This window comes from Stenella coeruleoalba (genome assembly GCF_951394435.1).
Source record: "Stenella coeruleoalba genome assembly, chromosome: 14".
Taxonomy (NCBI): domain Eukaryota; kingdom Metazoa; phylum Chordata; class Mammalia; order Artiodactyla; family Delphinidae; genus Stenella; species Stenella coeruleoalba.
Genome location: NC_137160.1, coordinates 77,590,097 through 77,607,987, shown reverse-complemented (window position 1 = coordinate 77,607,987; position 17,891 = coordinate 77,590,097). Strand labels below are relative to the sequence as shown.

The window sequence follows — 17,891 nt, the reverse complement described above, 5'->3', positions numbered from 1 at the left end:
GCATAGAACATGCTCAATATTATTTGAAAGAGTGAATGAATAAGCATACTAAAGGCTCTGAGAAGGCCTGCAACTGAAAAAATTAACTTTGTTAAACCTAGTGTTTCCCAAACTTATGTGACCATGGAATTATTTTCTTCCATGGAAAACCTATTCAATCTTGTAGAATACCTGTGAAACCCAGCAGGGGAGATGCCGGTCTGGAGAAATCTTGGGGTTGGCTTTGCTGGCCTTACAAACTTGAGGTGGGGGTAAGTTATCATAAACCACCAGGTTTACACCCCAGCAAGGGAGGGAACTCGAAGATGGTTACCCACCCCCCTACCTCCCATGGCCCATCCCTCCTGGCTCCAAAAGCCCAGGAAATGAGTGGTCCTATTCTCTTGGGTTTGGGATAATAATAAAGATAGTATCAATAATGACAACAACAACTAACACCATGGCTATGATCGTCAAGGGGACTTGAGCTTTTTCTGCACTTCAAGAAGCTGAGCTCAGAAAGCAGGAGTCCTGGCAGGTGCCCACAGTGGCCGCCCTCTCTCCCCCACCGTCCCACAGGGACCTGGAAAGCCTCCTGTCTGCCTTGAGCTTGCCAGCACTCTGAGTCCACTGGGCTCAGGGGGCCTCCAGTACAACAACCAGGGAAGACTCAACCCACCAAGGACCTTTACATAGCTGGCCTCCCTTCTCTAGGCCTAAACGGGAAAGAATATTCCTTGAGGGGCAGAGGCTGAGCTTCCAACTTAACCACTTAAAGGCTAGAACGTGAGGTAGCCCGGGAGAAGAGTGAATCCACCCAGATAGGAGGCAGATGAAATGTGGTATCTCAAAGCACAGACTTTGCAGGGGTCAAATGGACCAGGGCCTGAATCTCAGTCCTGCCACTTCCTGGCTTTGTGACTTCAGGTAACTTACCCTCTCTGAGCCCCAGTTTTCTCATCGATAAAATGGTGATAAAAACAGTCCTCACTTCCACAGGCTAATGTGAGGGTGACACAAATAAGCACACAATACACAGCGGCCATTATTTCTCCAGCATGGTCTCTGTCCTCAAAGCCCTCACCGTTCATTTGAGAGCAAAGAGTAATTCTGTCTTCAGAGGCTGGAAAAGCTCCAACAGCCATGCTTATTAAATGCCGGGTTCCGTGTTTGTGTATCTTCACTCATTCATAAGCAAACCTGAGTTTTGCTATCTGCCATTTATAGATGGGGAAACTGAGGCCTAGAGGTGAAGGTGCTTGCCAAAGGCAGCAAAGGGGGAAGTGGCTGAGCTGGGATTTTGGCCAAGGGTTGTCTGACTTAAGGCCAGTGCCCTTCCCTGCAGAACAGGCAGGCTTGATGGAAAACTCAATACTGGACCGGTGGGTACTTTGTGATAGTGCGGCCAATCTCAAGAATCGCAGGGGACTTGAAATGGGCTGCAAGGGAGGAAAAGCTTGGCTGCCTGTTCCTTGGATGTACGGTCCAGCATGGTGAGGGGGTTGTGGCTGGGAGACTGTCACAACCTGCGAACAGGCCCCCATGGTCTGTACTCTCTTTGGCTTAAGTAGATGGAAGTTCTAGCTTATTAGTGTTTTAACTGCATTTTCTTAGATTCTGTACTTGTCTATTTGGCATCTGCACATTATAGGGTCAAACTAATGGCCAAAGTTGTTTACAACTCCCCTGTAAACTCACATCCCTAACCACCTCCAGAGCTCACATCCCTAACCACCTCCTTTATCTAATTCCCATTCTCAGCCAATATTTCCTCTGCCCCAAATCACTCAGGGCCAGGTACAGACAACTAGAGACCACTCCTACAGCCTAGAGTCCACCAACATTATTCAAACTAGTCAATCCTAAGTTGTTTCCCCTCCCCTGCCTTACTCTGTGTGGAAAACACAATAAAAGCTGTGACCTATGCTTTCCCTTGCTCCTTTCTGCCTCCTGGCTGACCCCGGTGCTTCCCCATGTGGCCCTGCGTAGGGTGACATGCCCCCTTATCTTGGAAACTGCAAGTAATAAAAATCTTCTTTCAATGTCATCCGCCTCTCTATGTTGCAACTCAGACACCTCTATAAATTAAAATCCCCTGGGTATAATCATTGATACAATGAGTCAAGTGGATCACTGTTTGCACAGGCTTTGAGAATTACCATAAGAGCAACAGCAAGCTGTCACGTGTTGAGGATATGAGGCCATTGCCATGCAAAGCAGTGTCCAATCAGATCTCCTCTGCTCTTCTAACGAGTAGCCCTGAGGGGCAGGTATTACTCCATCCAGTTTTGGGTTGCCCTTGACCACCTGAAGCTCAGAGCCTCAGATGGAATGAGGGGATGCCTACCTTTCAGGTGGAACGTTATCCGTGTTGCTGCTGTGGCGTCTCTGCATTTTCCTTAAGACCTAAAAGTCAACACATGCATGAGCCAGAGTCTCCCAATATTCTCAGTGCCTGTCAGATCACCATGGTAACCATAAACAAGTACTACTTGTATCTTACTTCCCTAGAGCTCTCTGACATTTTGCAAACTGTGTTTCAGTCTGTTATGCCATTCAACCCTCAAATCAACACCCTGTCCCATGAAGAAAGTGTCATCAGCCCATTTCATGGATGAGAAGGATGAGACCGGAGGTGGAGGAAGTTCTCATGTCAGAGGAGAAAGAAGTGAACTGTAAAGCAAAGAGGTGCTGGAGGAGGTCAAGTGAGCAGCAGACAGTTAGGAAACATGGATCCTGGACTGATGCCACCCCTAATTTGCTGTGTGACCCTGGACAAATTGGTAACCTCTCTGTGGCCTCAGACTCCCCATAGGTTAAATGGGAGAGGGGTGAAGTGTCCGAACCCAAAGCTTCCTTCCAGCCCTCACATTTAATACAGTGGTAATGAAGATCTGAATTCTCATGGAGACACGTCACCTGGTTCACTGTGAGGAACCACAGGGACTTCAGAACTCCATGTTGACGACACCTGAGGTGGGCATTCAGGTGGGGATGTGACCACTGGATTCCAGAGAAAGCAGGCCTCTCCCTCTTCTTCCTCTCCAAAGGCATGCACGGGTCACAGGAGCTTATCAGAGGCTCCAAACCCTGGATGGAATAGAACACTTAAGTGAATAGTCCATGGGATGCCTTGAACCTGAGAATAAGTCTTAGGGCTTCATGGGTAGTTATAAGCAGATGGTTTTGTTGCCTCCTTGTCCCTTGTTAGCCTTCCATTGATACCTTGTTGGGACTCCTGAGGACCGTTATGCTCTGAATGTATTAATATCTTGTCCTATTGTCAAACTCTGAGTCGTGATTGGGGAATACAGAAAATATGTTTAAGGCCCTCCGCAGGCTACCCACTGCAATCAGAATAAAATTCAAGCTCTGTTCCTGGCCTGCAGGCCTCACCTGTTCCCAACCTCATTTGCCTCCACTCTCCTCCAACCACACTGGCCTTTTCGTTTTTCAAACGTGCCAGCTTGTCCCTGCCTCCGGGCCTTTATACTTGCTGTTCCCTCTCCCTAGAATGCTTTTCCTTCTGGCTAGCTCCCTCAGGACAAATGTCACCTCCTTCCAGAGGCCTTCTCCTCTCACCCTCCTGACCCAACATACATTGCCCCGTTTTACCTTCTTCATAGCACTTATCATTTATTTACATGTTTGCATATTCATTTATGGTCTGTCCTCCATTAGAATGCGAATGTCACAAAAGACACGATCGGCCTGCCTGGTTTGCCCTTCTGCTTCCACATCTAGAACGCTGCCTGGCACAGAGTAGCACTCAACAAGTATTTACTCAATGAGCAAAACATCAATGGGTCTCTCACTTACCTTTTTCTACGTCCCTTGTTCCCTCCCTGACCTCTCACTCTAGAGAAGAAATAAAGGCCAGAGACTTTTCATGAGTTGGTTTAGCTTCCTTGAATATTTGTTTTTGTACCAGGACCAAAGATGGCGCTCTTAGTTCAGGGTGCCATACGGGTTGTTGAGTGACTTCCTGATCCTGACCAGCCTTCTTCAGGGGACAGCACTGGTGTTACCAGGGCCACTGATTAGCGAGACAACCCACCAGCTAAGCCTCCTTTCTCATTTGGAAAATCAGCCAAAAGATGGGTCAGTAGCACCATCTTCATATATGAAGGAAAGCTCATGCCCTAAATCTGTTTCAAGAACTTGCAATCTCGCCTTAATGCCCCCTCCCCCCGCAATGATTCCTCATCGCCTGCAAATCCTTGGGGAAAATAAAATACAGAATCTCAAGTTTCCATCCATAAATTTGACACAGCCCCCTAAATAAAATACCCAAGATTTCACTTTCAGATGCTTGCTTTCGAAGGGGCTTCAGGTCCTGTGTTGGCAGTAGGCCGTACATAATTATTCCAATATCGAATTCTGTAATAAAACGTTTGCACGTGGGATGCATCTGAATGACTGAATGAAATGCCTTTTTACCCTCTGCTCCATACATCGCGCTCCATCCCTAAGGAGGATTTCACCAGAGTTTTCAATGTATGAGAGGTTTTAAGTTGCACCCCCGAGCCGTTATATGACTGCACCGAAATGCACGCAAGAGAGCATCTCCTGCATCACTTGCACTGGAAGCAGGCAGGTGCGCTCCGTATACAACGCTGCAAGCGTTTTTCATTCCTGCAACCAAAGTTTACCGCGAAACGCCCCAGGACTGAAAGGGCAGGAGATTACGCTGACCATACCGGGGGGAAAAAAAAATAACGTTATCTTTTTACCTGCCCAGACGATTCGGCAATCTCAGCGGCATCATTCTCGTGCTTCCAAGCCAATCACTCGCTCGGCCCGGGGAGCACCTGACTTCCGAGTGCTTCCGGCCTCTCCCCAGGTTCTTTCTCAGGTCGCGGCGCCCAGCGCTGAGACCCGGGCAACAACTCCACCGGTCGCACGCACACGATTGCCCGCCCCCTTCCCGGAATTCAGCCAATAGAAAGCCGCCGCTATGCAGGGACCAATGAGGAGGAGGCCGAGCGAGGCCGGCGGGTGACGCGCGAGGTGTGCAGGCGGTGTGTGTGGCGAGGTCACGTGGGGAGGCGCGGGGTGGCTGACGGGAGCTGGCTGGGCTGAGGGCTGTGGGGCCGGCGCCCGCCGCGAGCCATGGGGCTGCCGGCCGCGTAGGGGCCATGCCGCCCGGGCCCCGGGCCTGTCCCGCTCCGCGCCGGGATGGTGAACCTGGCGGCCATGGTGTGGCGGCGGCTCCTGCGGAAGAGGTGGGTGCTCGCCTTGGTCTTCGGGCTCTCGCTCGTCTACTTCCTCACCAGCACCTTCAAGCAGGTCAGTGGCCGCCCTCCCTCCCCGGGTGAGGGAAGCTGCCTCTGCAGCCGCGCTGCCCGAGTGTCCGGTGCGCCGGGCCGCCTCCGGAGAGGTGGGCGTTCGTGTCCCGGGGCTGAGGACGGGCGAAGGGACCCGCCCATTTCGTTGGTAGGCCAGGGGCAGAGCTGGGACTCGAACCCGGTGCTGTGGGCCCTTACGCTGTGCTTGTTATCACCCTGAGGGCCGTCTCCTTGCCTCCTACCTGCCAGGCCGAGTGCTGAGCGGGGGCGAGCATTTCTCCCTTCTCCTCACGGCCGTTCTGGGGGGCGGTGTCCCCGGGTTCCAGCAGGTAACTCGAGACTGGAAAAGGTGGAGATGCCTGGGCCAGTAAGATGCCCAGCTGAGCTACGAAGCCAGCGCTGGTGTGCCTGGTTTTCATTTAATTTAGGGGCTCGGTTGTCCGGCAGGGAGACGCCTCAGGACCCACGAGGTGCTCTTTCTGTGCATAACTTGGTTGGGTGGAATTTTCCTTTCACCTCCCCATCCGCTTAGTTTTTCTTCTCTGTGCGAATTTGTGGGAGAAAAGGCAGGATGCTTTGGTGGGAAATGTTACCCAGAGCATTGTCCCTTCGTTTAGAAGTCCAGTTCAGGCGTTTAGGTTTTTAGAAAGGGTGAGCATATGCCAGGGTGTACCCGGGACAACCCTGGTTTATGCTCTTGCGCTGATGCAGTTAGAAAAGCTCCCCTTTTCATTCTCAAGGGTCATATTCGTATAAAATTTGTCAATGAATAGAAAAGAAATACTAAGTGATACGGTCACCTTAGTTTTAGGAGATTGTAAAACGGAAAGTTAGGGGACCGTAGCCCACCTCTCACCTCAGGCTAACAGAGAGGCTGAGTGTTGTAAGCCTCTTCTGGTGACTGGGATGCGTCGGTGACATTCATGCAGACTAAGTGCTTGCACTTGTGTTTTCACAACTTCGCAGACACCTGCTCATGGCCACGTGTTGTTCCTTCCCTGTCAGGTGGGTGCTGTAGTGACCCCGGACTCAGCCCTCTACCTTCCTCCCAGCTGACCCAGCTCATCTCTAGCACCATTGGTTTAAATACCAGCTGTATGCTGTTGCTGTTTCTAACTCCAGCCTTGACCTATCCAGAAACCCCAAGGTTCATATCCCGTTGCTTGCTTGACGTCCCTTTTTGCCTCAAACTTGGCCAAAACAGAACTCCTGATTCTCCACCACCACTTCCTCTCCAGTCTTCCCAGCCTCACTGAGTGGCACTACCATTCCCCAGCCACAGATACCTTCTGCTTTTCCCTGTCCGGACTGCTGTAGTAGCCCACCAACAGGTCTCTGCTTCCTTGCTTTTTTTTTTTTTTTTTTGCGGTACGCGGGCCTCTCCCCGTTGTGGCCTCTCCCGCTGCGGAGCACAGGCTCCGGACGTGCAGGCTCAGCGGCCATGGCTCACGGGCCCAGCCGCTCCGCGGCATGTGGGATCTTCTCAGACCAGGGCACGAACCCGTGTTCCCTGCATAGGCAGGCGGACTCTCAACCACTGCGCCACCAGGGAAGCCCTGCTTCCTTTCTTATTCTGCAGTCTATTCTCTAACCAGCAGGAGGAGTGATAATCTGAAAAGAAAAAAAAAAAAATCCCAGCACTCCCTTGTGTATAGTTCTTCTTTGGGTTCCTGTTGCACTCAGCTAAAACTCCAGACGCCCGTTCCAGGATCTCTGCATTGTGAGTGTTTTTTTTTTTTTTTTGGTCAGTTCAGGTGAGGCTAACTATTACTGCTCCAGGTCACAGCAGGTGACACAATCTCAGTGATTTCAGTTCCTTGCCCATAGTCCTGCTTTATTTTCTCTGCGGTAAGCATCACTTACTGAGCATTTCTGGATCATTTACTTGTTTATCTGTCTCCCCTCACTCTCCCTTCTAGAACGTAATTTTTTGGAGACCAGGGACCTTGTCTGTGTTGTTCGTAGAATCTCAGTCCCTAGAATACTGCCAGGCACTTCATGGGTATTCAAATATTGGTTGAACAAACAATCACATCTTTTTAATTGGGGTGACTTTTCCTTTCTTCCCAGCTTGGCACAGTCCTACTAATTTTTCCTGCCTGACTCAGATGCTGTCTACACTGTGACTTTCCCTACAACCACTTTTTTTTTTTGGCTGCACCGCGGGGCTTGTGGGGTCTTAGTTCCCTGACCAGGGATTGAACCCGGACCCTCAGCAGTGAAAGTGCAGAGTCCTAACCACTGGACCACCAGGGAATTCCTCCTACAAATGCCTTTTAAGTACTCTGGTGTACCTTGTTCTTATTTTATTTTTCCCTGTGTGTCTTTTTTTTTTTTAAACTTGTGATCTGTGACTACAGTCTTAGCGGTGTGTGTATGTGTGTGTGGGGGGGGTGATCGTGAATCCCCTGAAACTTTCAGCAACAGTTTTGTTTTGCAGATTTTTCTGGATCTGATTCCCCCACTGCCTAAGAAACGCGTTAGCTATAACCTCTCTATCCCTGCCCATCAAGCCCCTGGCAACCACTAGTCAACTTTCTGTCTCCATGGATTTACGTATTCTGGACATTTCATATAAATGGAAACATACACTATGTGGTCTTCTTTGTCTGTCTTCTTTCAGTTAAAAGCCAGTCAAGTCTCATCCATGTTGTAGCATGTATTAGTACTTCATTTTTATGTCTGAGTAATATGCCGTTGTAGGCATCCAACACATTTTGTTTAGCCATCATCATTTGATGGAGACTTGGCTTGTATCTGCCTTTTGGCTATTATGACTAGGGCTGCCATGGACATTGGTGTACAAGGTTTTGTTTGGAAATATGTTTTCAGTTCTCTTGAGTATGGTCCTAGGAGTGGAATTGATGGGTCACTTGGTAACTGTGTTTAACTTTTTGAAGAACTGCCAGGTTGTTTTCCAAAGTGGCTGCACCATTTGCAGTGAACTTTTAAGAAACTATACTTGTCAAGTTTTGAAGTAGTATCAAAGAAGATTATCCATAATTATCTGGAAGAGCCACGAAAATACTCCTATTTCCAACTGCACATTTGTGTGAGGTAGATTTTCTTCATAAGCTTCAACCTGAACAATGTATTGCAATAAATTGGATTTAGAGGCAGTTGTGAGAATCCAGCTGTTTTCCGTCAAGCCAGACATTAAAAACATTTGCAGAAATGTAAAGATATTTTCTCATCTCACCAAGTATATTTTTTTGTTTTGAAAAACATTTTTCCCCCCACACACATGAAAAACTGTTGACATGTAATGGGCTCATTATTGTTATTTATTATTATTATTTTTTGCGGTATGCGGGCCTCTCACTGTTGTGGCCTCTCCCGTTGCGGAGCACAGGCTCTGGACGCGCAGGCTCAGCGGCCATGGCTCACGGGCCCAGCCGCTCCGCGGCATGTGGGATCTTCCCGGGCCGGGGCAGGAACCCGTGGCCCCTTCATCGGCAGGCGGACTCTCAACCACTGGGCCACCAGGGAGACCTCATTATTGTTATTTTTAAACGAATAAATAACTTATTTAAATGTTTTAAGAATTGGTTTTAATTTCCAGTATGATAAATATCATTAGCCATAACCCTCATTAACTCACATACTGAAGTCCTCAATAATTTTTAAAACTGGAAAGGATCCTTGGAGCCTATTCTGACTGATGCCCCTCCTGCGTGCCTGTGAGTTTGCTGCAACTCTGCTATATTCTCTGCTGCAGTTGCGGTCTTCCAGCACTCCTGCGCTGTGGCTTGAGGGAGTCTGCTCCATTTTGCCTAGCCTCAGGCTCCATCTGTAAGGAGCTGTGCTGTAGCACAGCTGTCTGTCTATTGGACGGGAAGACGGGGTGGGTGTGGTTAGAATTAATTGAGAAGAGGCTGTGAAAAACTCGAAAGCTTTGGAGTTTTTCATATGATCCTTAGCTCTGCTTCAGTGAGACTGTGAATTCGTGGAGCAGATGTGGCCACTTTTTGCCTAGAGAATAGTTGATTATTCTCTACAGCTTTGAATTCCTGTTTTGATTTTCATGTTAATTAATGCTTTGGGGGATAGCTTAAATTGTAGGGATGGGAGCACAGGAGAAATTAGTGATCTTGGTGGGGATGCCATTGGGGGTGAGGACTGGGTGCTAGGTGACTTGGGCACATTGATTTAACAAATGTTTAGTGAACACCAGCTGCACCAGGCACTGTCTGCTAGATGATGGAGATACAGTGGGAGGCAAAGCAGATACAGTCTTACTCTCCCAGAGCCTATATTCTGTAGGGGGTGAGGGGTAGAAATGGCAAATGAGCAGAATTATTTCAGATAATAATTTGTGATACAAAGAATACAAAACAAGGTACTGTGATAGAGCGGCAAGGTGGGCCTAACTCTGTGGGGCATTTGAGCTGAGAATAGAGAAATCCGTCTTGGAGTCAGAAGGGTCCTTAGAGGTCCTCTCATGTAAATAACTGTTCTCATAGTTGTTTAAGTGGTGCAGTTCCAGAAAGTGTCAGGGCTATTTGCATAACTCCTTGAAAATATATAAACATCTTTAGCTTTAACGTAATTAAGTATGTAAATTGGTTTCAAGCTAGACACTATATAAAGTATAATAAATCATAAGAGAGAGTTGCTAATCTGTTTTTCTGCTCTGTTTTTCACCGTATCAACAAGGTACATATACCTTTCAGAGTCTGTAAAGTGCTGCACAGGGTAGAGGAGGAAAGCAATTATCTTTAATCTCACCAAACAGAGAGATTTACTGATGATATTTGGGCATATTTTCTTTCTTCATATTTTAAAAATATAATTAGGGCCTACTGTTTCTTCACTTAACATATATGCATTTTCCCCATCTTTAAAAGCTCTTTCGAGGTGTAAGTTTTTATAACTAAAAATTTCCATGATCAGGCTATATTTATTAGCTATTCCCCAAATATTAGACATTGGGATTCCCTCTGGCCTTTATCCCCTTTTTTCTTTTACTTTTGAGAATCATAAGCGATTCTTTTAATGACAGTGCCTTATGTTTAAGTGCTTTACTGCTTACATGGGACACATCTCATTTGACCCTAATGATAACCCCCGAAAAAGAGACAGGACAGTTATTAAAATACCTCTTTTTAAATCAGAGGTTAGGTAATATACATTAGTAATAAAAACATTTCTCTAGCGCCTTGTAGTTTATGAAGAAAATTCTGGAGGCTCCTTTTTTTTAAAAAAATAAATTTATTTATTTATTTATGGCTGCATTGGATCTTAGTTGCTGCATGTGGGCTTCCTCTAGTTGCCGTGAGTGGGGGCTACTCTTTGTTGTGGTGCGCCGGCTTCTCAGTGTGGTGACTTCTTTTGCTGCAGAGCACGGGCTCTAGGCGCATGGACTTCAGTAGTTGTGGCATGCAGGCTTAGTAGTTGTGGCTTGCGGACTCTAGAGTGCAGGCTCAGTAGTTGTGGCACATGGGCTTAGTTGCTCCACTAGCATGTGGGATCTTCCCGGACCAGGGCTCGAACCTGTGTCTCCTGCATTGGCAGGTGGATTCTTAACCACTGCACCACCAGGGAAGGCCCTGGAGGCTCTTTGAAAATAGAGAACCTGCCTATCTTTGTCTCTGTATCTTTAACACATTGTAAGAACTTGATACCTTTGAATGAATCTTGAATTAAAAAATACACACACACACACACACACACACACACACACACACACACACACACACACACGGGGTGGTGCTCAAAATTGAGACAGCCTAGTAGGGTAGTTTCAGAAAGGTTTAAAGCCACCTGTCCAATGAAGGAATTCCCTCGGTGCCCCTTCACCACACCGTTGCAAGACTGGACCTTCAGGAAAGCGACCATGTGCTAATTCATTACATTTGCCATTATGTCTTACACAATCTCTTGTACGGTCTTTTCTGGTTGTACAACTCTTACCAGTTCTTTTGGAAAGGTCTTAAATATTCATGTTTGAAAACAAGTACAAGTGCTGGGAGAATTGCCATCCTATTTACCAGGAACACAGTAATGTGAAAGAGGTCCTTCTGGGATGCCCTTGTCCGTGAACTCTTCATTTTCTTTCAGAAGGAATAACAGGAAAGTTTGAGAGTGATGTCAAGAGCACTTTCAACCTTGTTGTGAGATCCAGTTTACTGTACTTTGACCAGCTTCTTAAGTCTTTATGGCTGTTAATTTATCTAGGGTAGCATTTCAAGTGCACTTTAGTTAGCACATAGCTTGATTATGCCGTTAATTGACACGGTCCCAGCAGAACTCATGAATTTACAGGTGGTTAAGCATTGTGCACCTAAGTGATTTTTCCCATATTCTCAAGACTTATGCATTTAAGTCCTTTTCTTGCCCCAACCAAGGAATACCGATGTTGTTTTTGTATTGATATAACCCATCCTGTTCCTGCTAGTGCCAGTTCTTTCCTATAAAAGAAACAAAAGAGAGGGGGCGGAATAGAAATGAAAGCCACCTTGAAGGACTGTTTTACCTTTAGTAAATTAAGGAACAAAATTCAATAGTGGAGTGGCACACTGTTATTTAAATTCTGGTACTGTTACAAATGGCATATATAGCTTTTGGGAAATTATCAATATTTGGCACTATTTAGCATTGACTCTACTAATAATAATTCCTACCACAAATTACTCAAGAGAATAAGCAAAAGGTCTACATTTTTATTGCAGTGCTATTTATGATAACAGACACCTGGGGTGGGCTTAAACGTTGATCTGTAGAGGATGTTTTTACTAAATTACAGCACATCAAGGTGATGGATTATTATATAGCCTTGAAAATGTGATTATCAAGATAATGTAGGTACTTGAATCGTTTACCATCCAATTAGTGTCAAGAGGAGCTGAATGTGAAGCATACTAATTTGTAGTATAAATGCTGGGGTCAAAGGCTAGAAGTTAATATGCAGAAATAGATACAGCTTTATTCAAGTGATGGGATTGTGGGCAATTTATGTCTTTTATGTTGGCAGTCATTTTTTTTTAAATAAACTTTTAATTTTGGAGTAATTATGGATTTACAGAAAAGTTTCAAGGATAGTACAGAGTTCCTGTAGATTCCTCATTTAGTGTCTCCTGTTGTTAATGATCATCATGTTTTTAATAATTTTTTATCATTTTATTTTAAATTAAAAATGAAACTATTCCAACGATGATGAAAAATGTTAATAATCACCTATGTCCTTTCCATGTTAATGGTTTGTAGTATCTTTGCATGCATTTATCTCAGCTCTTATAAACCCATATGTATGTATTAATACAGTTATCATAATACAATGTGTGATAATATGCACATTATTTTGTAACTTGTTTTTTTCCTTAATATACTATGGACATCCACCAGGGATCTGCAGCCCTCTGTATTAAAATTATCCGAGTGCTTTAAAAATATTGATTCCCAGGTCCCATCCACAGAGCTTTTTACTCAGTCTGGAGTTGGGCTCAGGAATCAGAATTTGAAGTCCTTAATAATCTGATGTGCAAGTCAGGTTTACGGACTCCTGCTCTAGATAAATACACATAAGTCATAGGTAATTTTTAGGTAATAGCTATGGCTATCCAGTGTTTATTCACTCATTTCTCTGTGGTTGGGGTTCCAGGTTTTTTCCACCACATAAACGGTGCTGTAGTAGACATCCTAGTGCACCCTTACACGTCTGTACTTTCCAGAGGCTAGGCCTCAAACATGTGTTTGCTGTGCCAAAGTAGATGTGGATTTGCATGTCTTAAATATTAATAGCTCTTCCCACATAGCTTTCCTAGAGATATCTTAGTAACTGTATAGCTGTTTCCCATTGTCTTAAAGTATAACCTTTGCCATCAACTTTCAAGGTTAGTCCCTTTTTCTCAAACAGTGACACATGACAGATCATTCTTAATGGCAAAAGCCACAGAACTCTATTAAAATGGTAGAATGGTTAAACTATTAAGTATAAAAATCCTCTTGGAGGGAGTCTTATCATTGTTTTGTTTTCCAGTGATAGATAGGTTGAAGAATCCTCTGAGAAGATGGCTCTTTCTTGCATGGCTTGTTTTTTTTTAGCACTCAGGCACCTTACTTAGTTTCTTTAAGAGTATAACAAAGGCAATTTGGAAAGCCCGACTGTGCCTTGGGGGCTAGGAGAAAAGATCTAAACTCTTGCCTCTAGAGCAACTCCTCACTTCGCATGTCTCGGTAAAGGGCTGGCTGGCATGGGTGTCTTTTATAAAGAAAGGTATGTTCTAAGGGTCACATACTTAGTATTTTTTCATAGAAGAAATTTGCAAGTTGACATGCTTCTTCTTGCCCCTGAAATCAACCTCCCAATTCAGCGTTCCCCTTAGTTTACCACTAAACTCCTTACTGCAAATGAAAGTAAGCTTGTGCCCTAGACCTGTCCAGGTATTGTCTGAAATGACAGTTGGAAAGTTTCTTTGAAATTTCCTCTTCTATTTTAAAAGTGTATTCAGATTTTACATTCTATTCCACAATGTATTTGTTTTAATATAAAAAATATTTTAAATGATTTGCCATCAGAAAAATTTCAAAACTTTTTCCCTCCAAATTTTTTTGACAAAATTAATGCTTTTGTACACATTCATAACATGCACGTAGTCCAAGGGCATTTATGTAAGTCTGCCAGTTTTGAAGCATAGCCCTAATTTATTACTTCTTCCTGCAGGTTTATTTTGCATTTTTTGAAAGAAATACATTTATTTATTCTTGGCTGCATTGGGTCTTCATTGCTGCGCGCAGTCTTTCTCTAGTTGCGGTGAGTGGGGGCTACTCTTCCTTGCGGTGCGCGGGCTTCTCATTGCAGTGGCTTCTCTTGTTGCTGAGCATGGGCTCTAGGCGCACGGGCTTCAGTAGTTGTGGCACGCAGGCTCAGTAGTTGTGGCTCACAGGCTCTAGAGTGCAGGCTCAGTAGTTGTGGCACATGGGCTTAGTTGCTCCGCAGCATATGGGATCTTCCCGGACCAGGGCTCAAACCCATGTCCCCTGCATTGGCAGGCAGATTCTCAACCACTGTGCCACCAGGGAAGTCCCGGTGGGTGGATTCTTAACCACTGTGCCACCAGGGAAGCCCTGCATTTTTTTTCATGACTTTGGCTCAGACTTTACTCATACCAGGGGAGTGCAGATTCCTGTTGTGCAAGCTGTTTTATATTGTTTCTTTCCTATTACTGTAGTTTCTATGAAAAAATTGGTGAAAATGCAAGAAGTGATACTTTAACCTTGTCATTTATGGTGTCTTTGTAGGAGGAGAGGGCAGTGAGAGATCGGAATCTCCTCCAGGTTCATGACCACGATCAGCCCATCCCATGGAAAGTGCAGTTTAACTTGGGCAACAGCAGTCGGCCCAGCAACCAGTGCCGGAACTCCATTCAAGGGAAGCACCTCATCACGGATGAACTTGGTTAGTCTGGCTCCCTTCCTCTCCTGCAGTCCCTGGGCCATTCGTAGGTTTTTAAATAGGGATTTTATATGCTGTCTTTCCCCCTCTTGCCCATTTCAACACTTCTCACGTCTTTGTCTTTTATATCTGACTCATCATTCAAGGTTCCCCTCAACATCAGAGAAGCTTGGTTTGATAAGAGACACTCTCCAGAGTTAGAATTACGGTTTTAGCATTTTATCATGCGTCAGCCCCTTGACTACTTCCTGCCAGTCTCTTCCCAGCCCCAGTACTTTCAGATCTTAACAGTCTTTTTTTTCTCATTTTGATGGTGAACTCTACAAGATAAACAGTTTTCCTTCTTGGTGACGTGAATTGTATCCACATAGTGTTGGCATTTAGGAAGAGAATGAATGCACTTGTTGACTGCATAATCTCAAATGAATTATAAACACTTCCAAAATGTTTTACTGTTACTATTAAAACATCAGTCTGTTTCTTTTTTGTTATATTCACTAGTTTTATTTTTAGGTTCCACGTATAAGTGATATCATACAACATCAAAGTATTTGTCTTCCTCTGTCTGACTTACTGCACTAAGTGTTATACCCTCCAAATCCATCCACGTTGTTGCGAATGGCAAAATTTCATTCTTTTTACAGCGGCAAGATAGGGCTGGGGATTAAGAGGTACAAACTACTGTGTATAAAATATAAGCTACCGAGGTATATCAAACAGCACAGGGAATATAGCCAATATTTTATAATAACTATAAATGGAGTATAACTCTTAAAAATTATGAATCACTAAGTTGTCACCTGAAACTTATGTAATATTGTAAATCAATGATACCTCAATTAAAAAAAACAATCTGTCTGTTTTGGTGCCTTCTCCCAGAGTTTTAGTGTGTAAGAAAGGCGATTCCTGTGCTGGCAAGGCGTTTGGATTAGACAGCCGCTAGAGCTCTAACCACTCTAAGACTGGCCCAGTCCCCCAAGGAGAGACTCCTGGTAATGCTCTGCCTGCATTAATTTAGCCCTTACTGCATGCTGGGCACTGGGCTAAAAGCTCTCCTTGAATAACATCTCATTTGATTGTTGTAGCAGTCCTGTGAGGTGTAGGTGTTTCTGTCTTCACTTTGTAGTTGAAGATACACCAAGCGGTTCAGGAACCTGCCCAAGGTGGCAGGGGCTCTTTTACAAACCATAAACGGGATACCATTATCACGCCAAGAGAGTACCACTTTTCCTTAATGTCAGCTATCCAAACAGTGGTCAGAGTTCCCCGACTGGTTTACAGATTGTTTATTCCCTTTTCACCTGGTGGTTTACAATAATCTGGTTAGTTTGCAAGAGTAAAATTGGCTCTCTCTTAGAGAGTCTCAGAACAAATGGGTTATGAATGTCACAATACTGAAATTGATACAGGTAACCTTGAATCGATACCTGATGAAGCCTAACAAAATGAAGACACGTGCTATCTTCAAAATGGAACTATAGTGCTTTTTATATATCTATATTTAAAGTTTGCAACCCCAGCAAAATAATTAAAAAAAAAAAACTTTTCCAAAAAGATCTCAAAGGAATCAGAGCAGATGAGATTATTTGGGATTGAAGGAAGGAATCAGGAAAACCTCCCACCTAGATTAGAAGAGCTGGAAAATTTTGCACAAAAATGCACTGCTGACTCAACAGTGCCCAGCTGTGTTTTTAAGATCACATTGAAAAAGCAGATTAAATTGCAAGTAACATTTGTTTTGCTTTGTTTTAACAGTAAAGTTTAGCGAAGGAAAGTTACTTCCATAAGATGACCCAGCTAGTCAGTCAGGGGCAGACCTAGGACTAAGACCAGGACTGAACTTGGAGTTCAGTGCTTTTTTCTTATAGGCTTTTGTTTGTATGGTACTCAGAAAGTGTGAAATCTTATGACTTGACTTTAATATTTAATATTAGTTATGAATGACAGTTTGTCCTTTTCTTTTGTCATAGCTAGCAAAAGAATGATTTCCCTCTGCTTAATTCAAGTGAGACAAAGACTCTCAGATTTCTTAAGTTCCAAGAACCAATCAAAAAAAATCCAAGAACCATAGGTTTTATTTTACCTCCATGAATGCAGGAGAGGAGATAAGCAGTGTAATAAAGAAAACTTGCAGGAATTTTTGCCTTTTAGCAAGCAGATGCCACCCCCACGAGTGTTGTCAGGGTGACACCTTATTCAGTAAGACAACCAGCAGAGTTACAAACTTTTCAAAGGTTAGAAGTTGGTTTCCCAGTCAGTAGCAGCACACTCTGAGGTTGTGATCTCACAGGACTCCTCATTGGAAATAATGTTTGCAGGAGTACATTTCTGATGCAAAAGGAAAAATCTTGATGGACTTTCACCAGGAGTTAGAAAGACCCGCCTGGTTTCAAAGCTAAATACTTGCAGTTTGTACTGGGGAAAAACAGAAGGCCTGAGATGCTAACACTTATAACATGGAAAAGAGAAAAGGGCAGAAAGATCATTTCAACAAGTGTAATGTTTTACATCTTTCTGACACAGATCATGTAATAAGATGCTCTGTATCATTTGGGGTAGAATTTTGAGGAACATGCTGGCTTATTCAGATTTTTAATTTATAACCCTTCTGAAGGAAGTGAGTAAGAATAGTTAGGAAGAATCCCAGAAACATTTAATATGGCATTAGAATCATCCTGTCTTAATTTAGAAGACAAAAGGCATAGTTAAAACCACAACAGCAGCGATCTGGTTCTCAGTTTTCCCCGTGTGACGTGAGGGCCCTTCTGGTCCCTTCCACTCTTATTTTAATGGTGCCTCCTGCGTTTGCACAGACTTTGTTTTCCAGTGTAGTTTCTGAAAACAACCTCATGCTTTGTTTTTCCAGAGTGGTTTCTGAAAACAACCTCATGCTTCATGATGTCTCATTCTCTGAGGATTAAGAAGCTGGGGCATTTAGAATGGAATGATGTGAGGAACAGCTGCTCTGCACCTGTGTGCACCCGTGGGCCCGTGTGTGTACCTGTGGGCCTGGGCCCGCACCTGGGAATTTCCCATGGGCCACGTGGTGTCCCTAATGGACTTGTTCTTACATTTTTCTGTCCCACTCCCAGAAGGATATAGAGAAATGTGTATTTAGCAGCTATGAACAATAAATTAGCTTTTGTGAGGAGATTCTTAAAGTTGAGTATGAATGAATGAACTAGGTTGGAGGGAGTGTGTTTAGATGATGAATGGAGGGAATTGGGAGG

At 44.5% G+C, this 17,891-nt stretch overlaps 2 protein-coding genes across 17 annotated transcripts in view; one reads left to right on the top strand and one right to left on the bottom strand.

Annotated features, from left to right (window-relative positions):
* The window catches only part of RNFT2 (ring finger protein, transmembrane 2), a 62,706-nt gene extending 57,825 nt beyond the window's left edge, over window positions 1-4,881 (bottom strand). For 2 of the 3 annotated variants that reach the window (XM_079943020.1, XM_079943021.1), the window contains exons 1-3: window positions 4,713-4,881; window positions 2,899-3,069; window positions 2,327-2,385 (exon numbers count right to left, since the gene is read on the bottom strand). In XM_079943020.1, coding sequence (XP_079799146.1) covers window positions 2,327-2,385; window positions 2,899-3,033 — 194 coding nt within the window. In that variant the 5' untranslated portion in view covers window positions 3,034-3,069; window positions 4,713-4,881. The remainder of the gene's footprint in view (window positions 1-2,326; window positions 2,386-2,898; window positions 3,070-4,712) is intronic. The other variant, XM_079943022.1, reaches the window with a different exon arrangement.
* A 133-nt stretch (window positions 4,882-5,014) lies between these two features.
* The window catches only part of SPRING1 (SREBF pathway regulator in golgi 1), a 312,066-nt gene continuing 299,189 nt past the window's right edge, over window positions 5,015-17,891 (top strand). For 12 of the 14 annotated variants that reach the window (XM_079942829.1, XM_079942831.1, XM_079942822.1 and 9 more), the window contains exons 1-2: window positions 5,015-5,268; window positions 14,508-14,664. In XM_079942829.1, coding sequence (XP_079798955.1) covers window positions 5,158-5,268; window positions 14,508-14,664 — 268 coding nt within the window. In that variant the 5' untranslated portion in view covers window positions 5,015-5,157. The remainder of the gene's footprint in view (window positions 5,269-14,507; window positions 14,665-17,891) is intronic. The other 2 variants (XM_079942828.1, XM_079942825.1) reach the window with 1 other exon arrangement.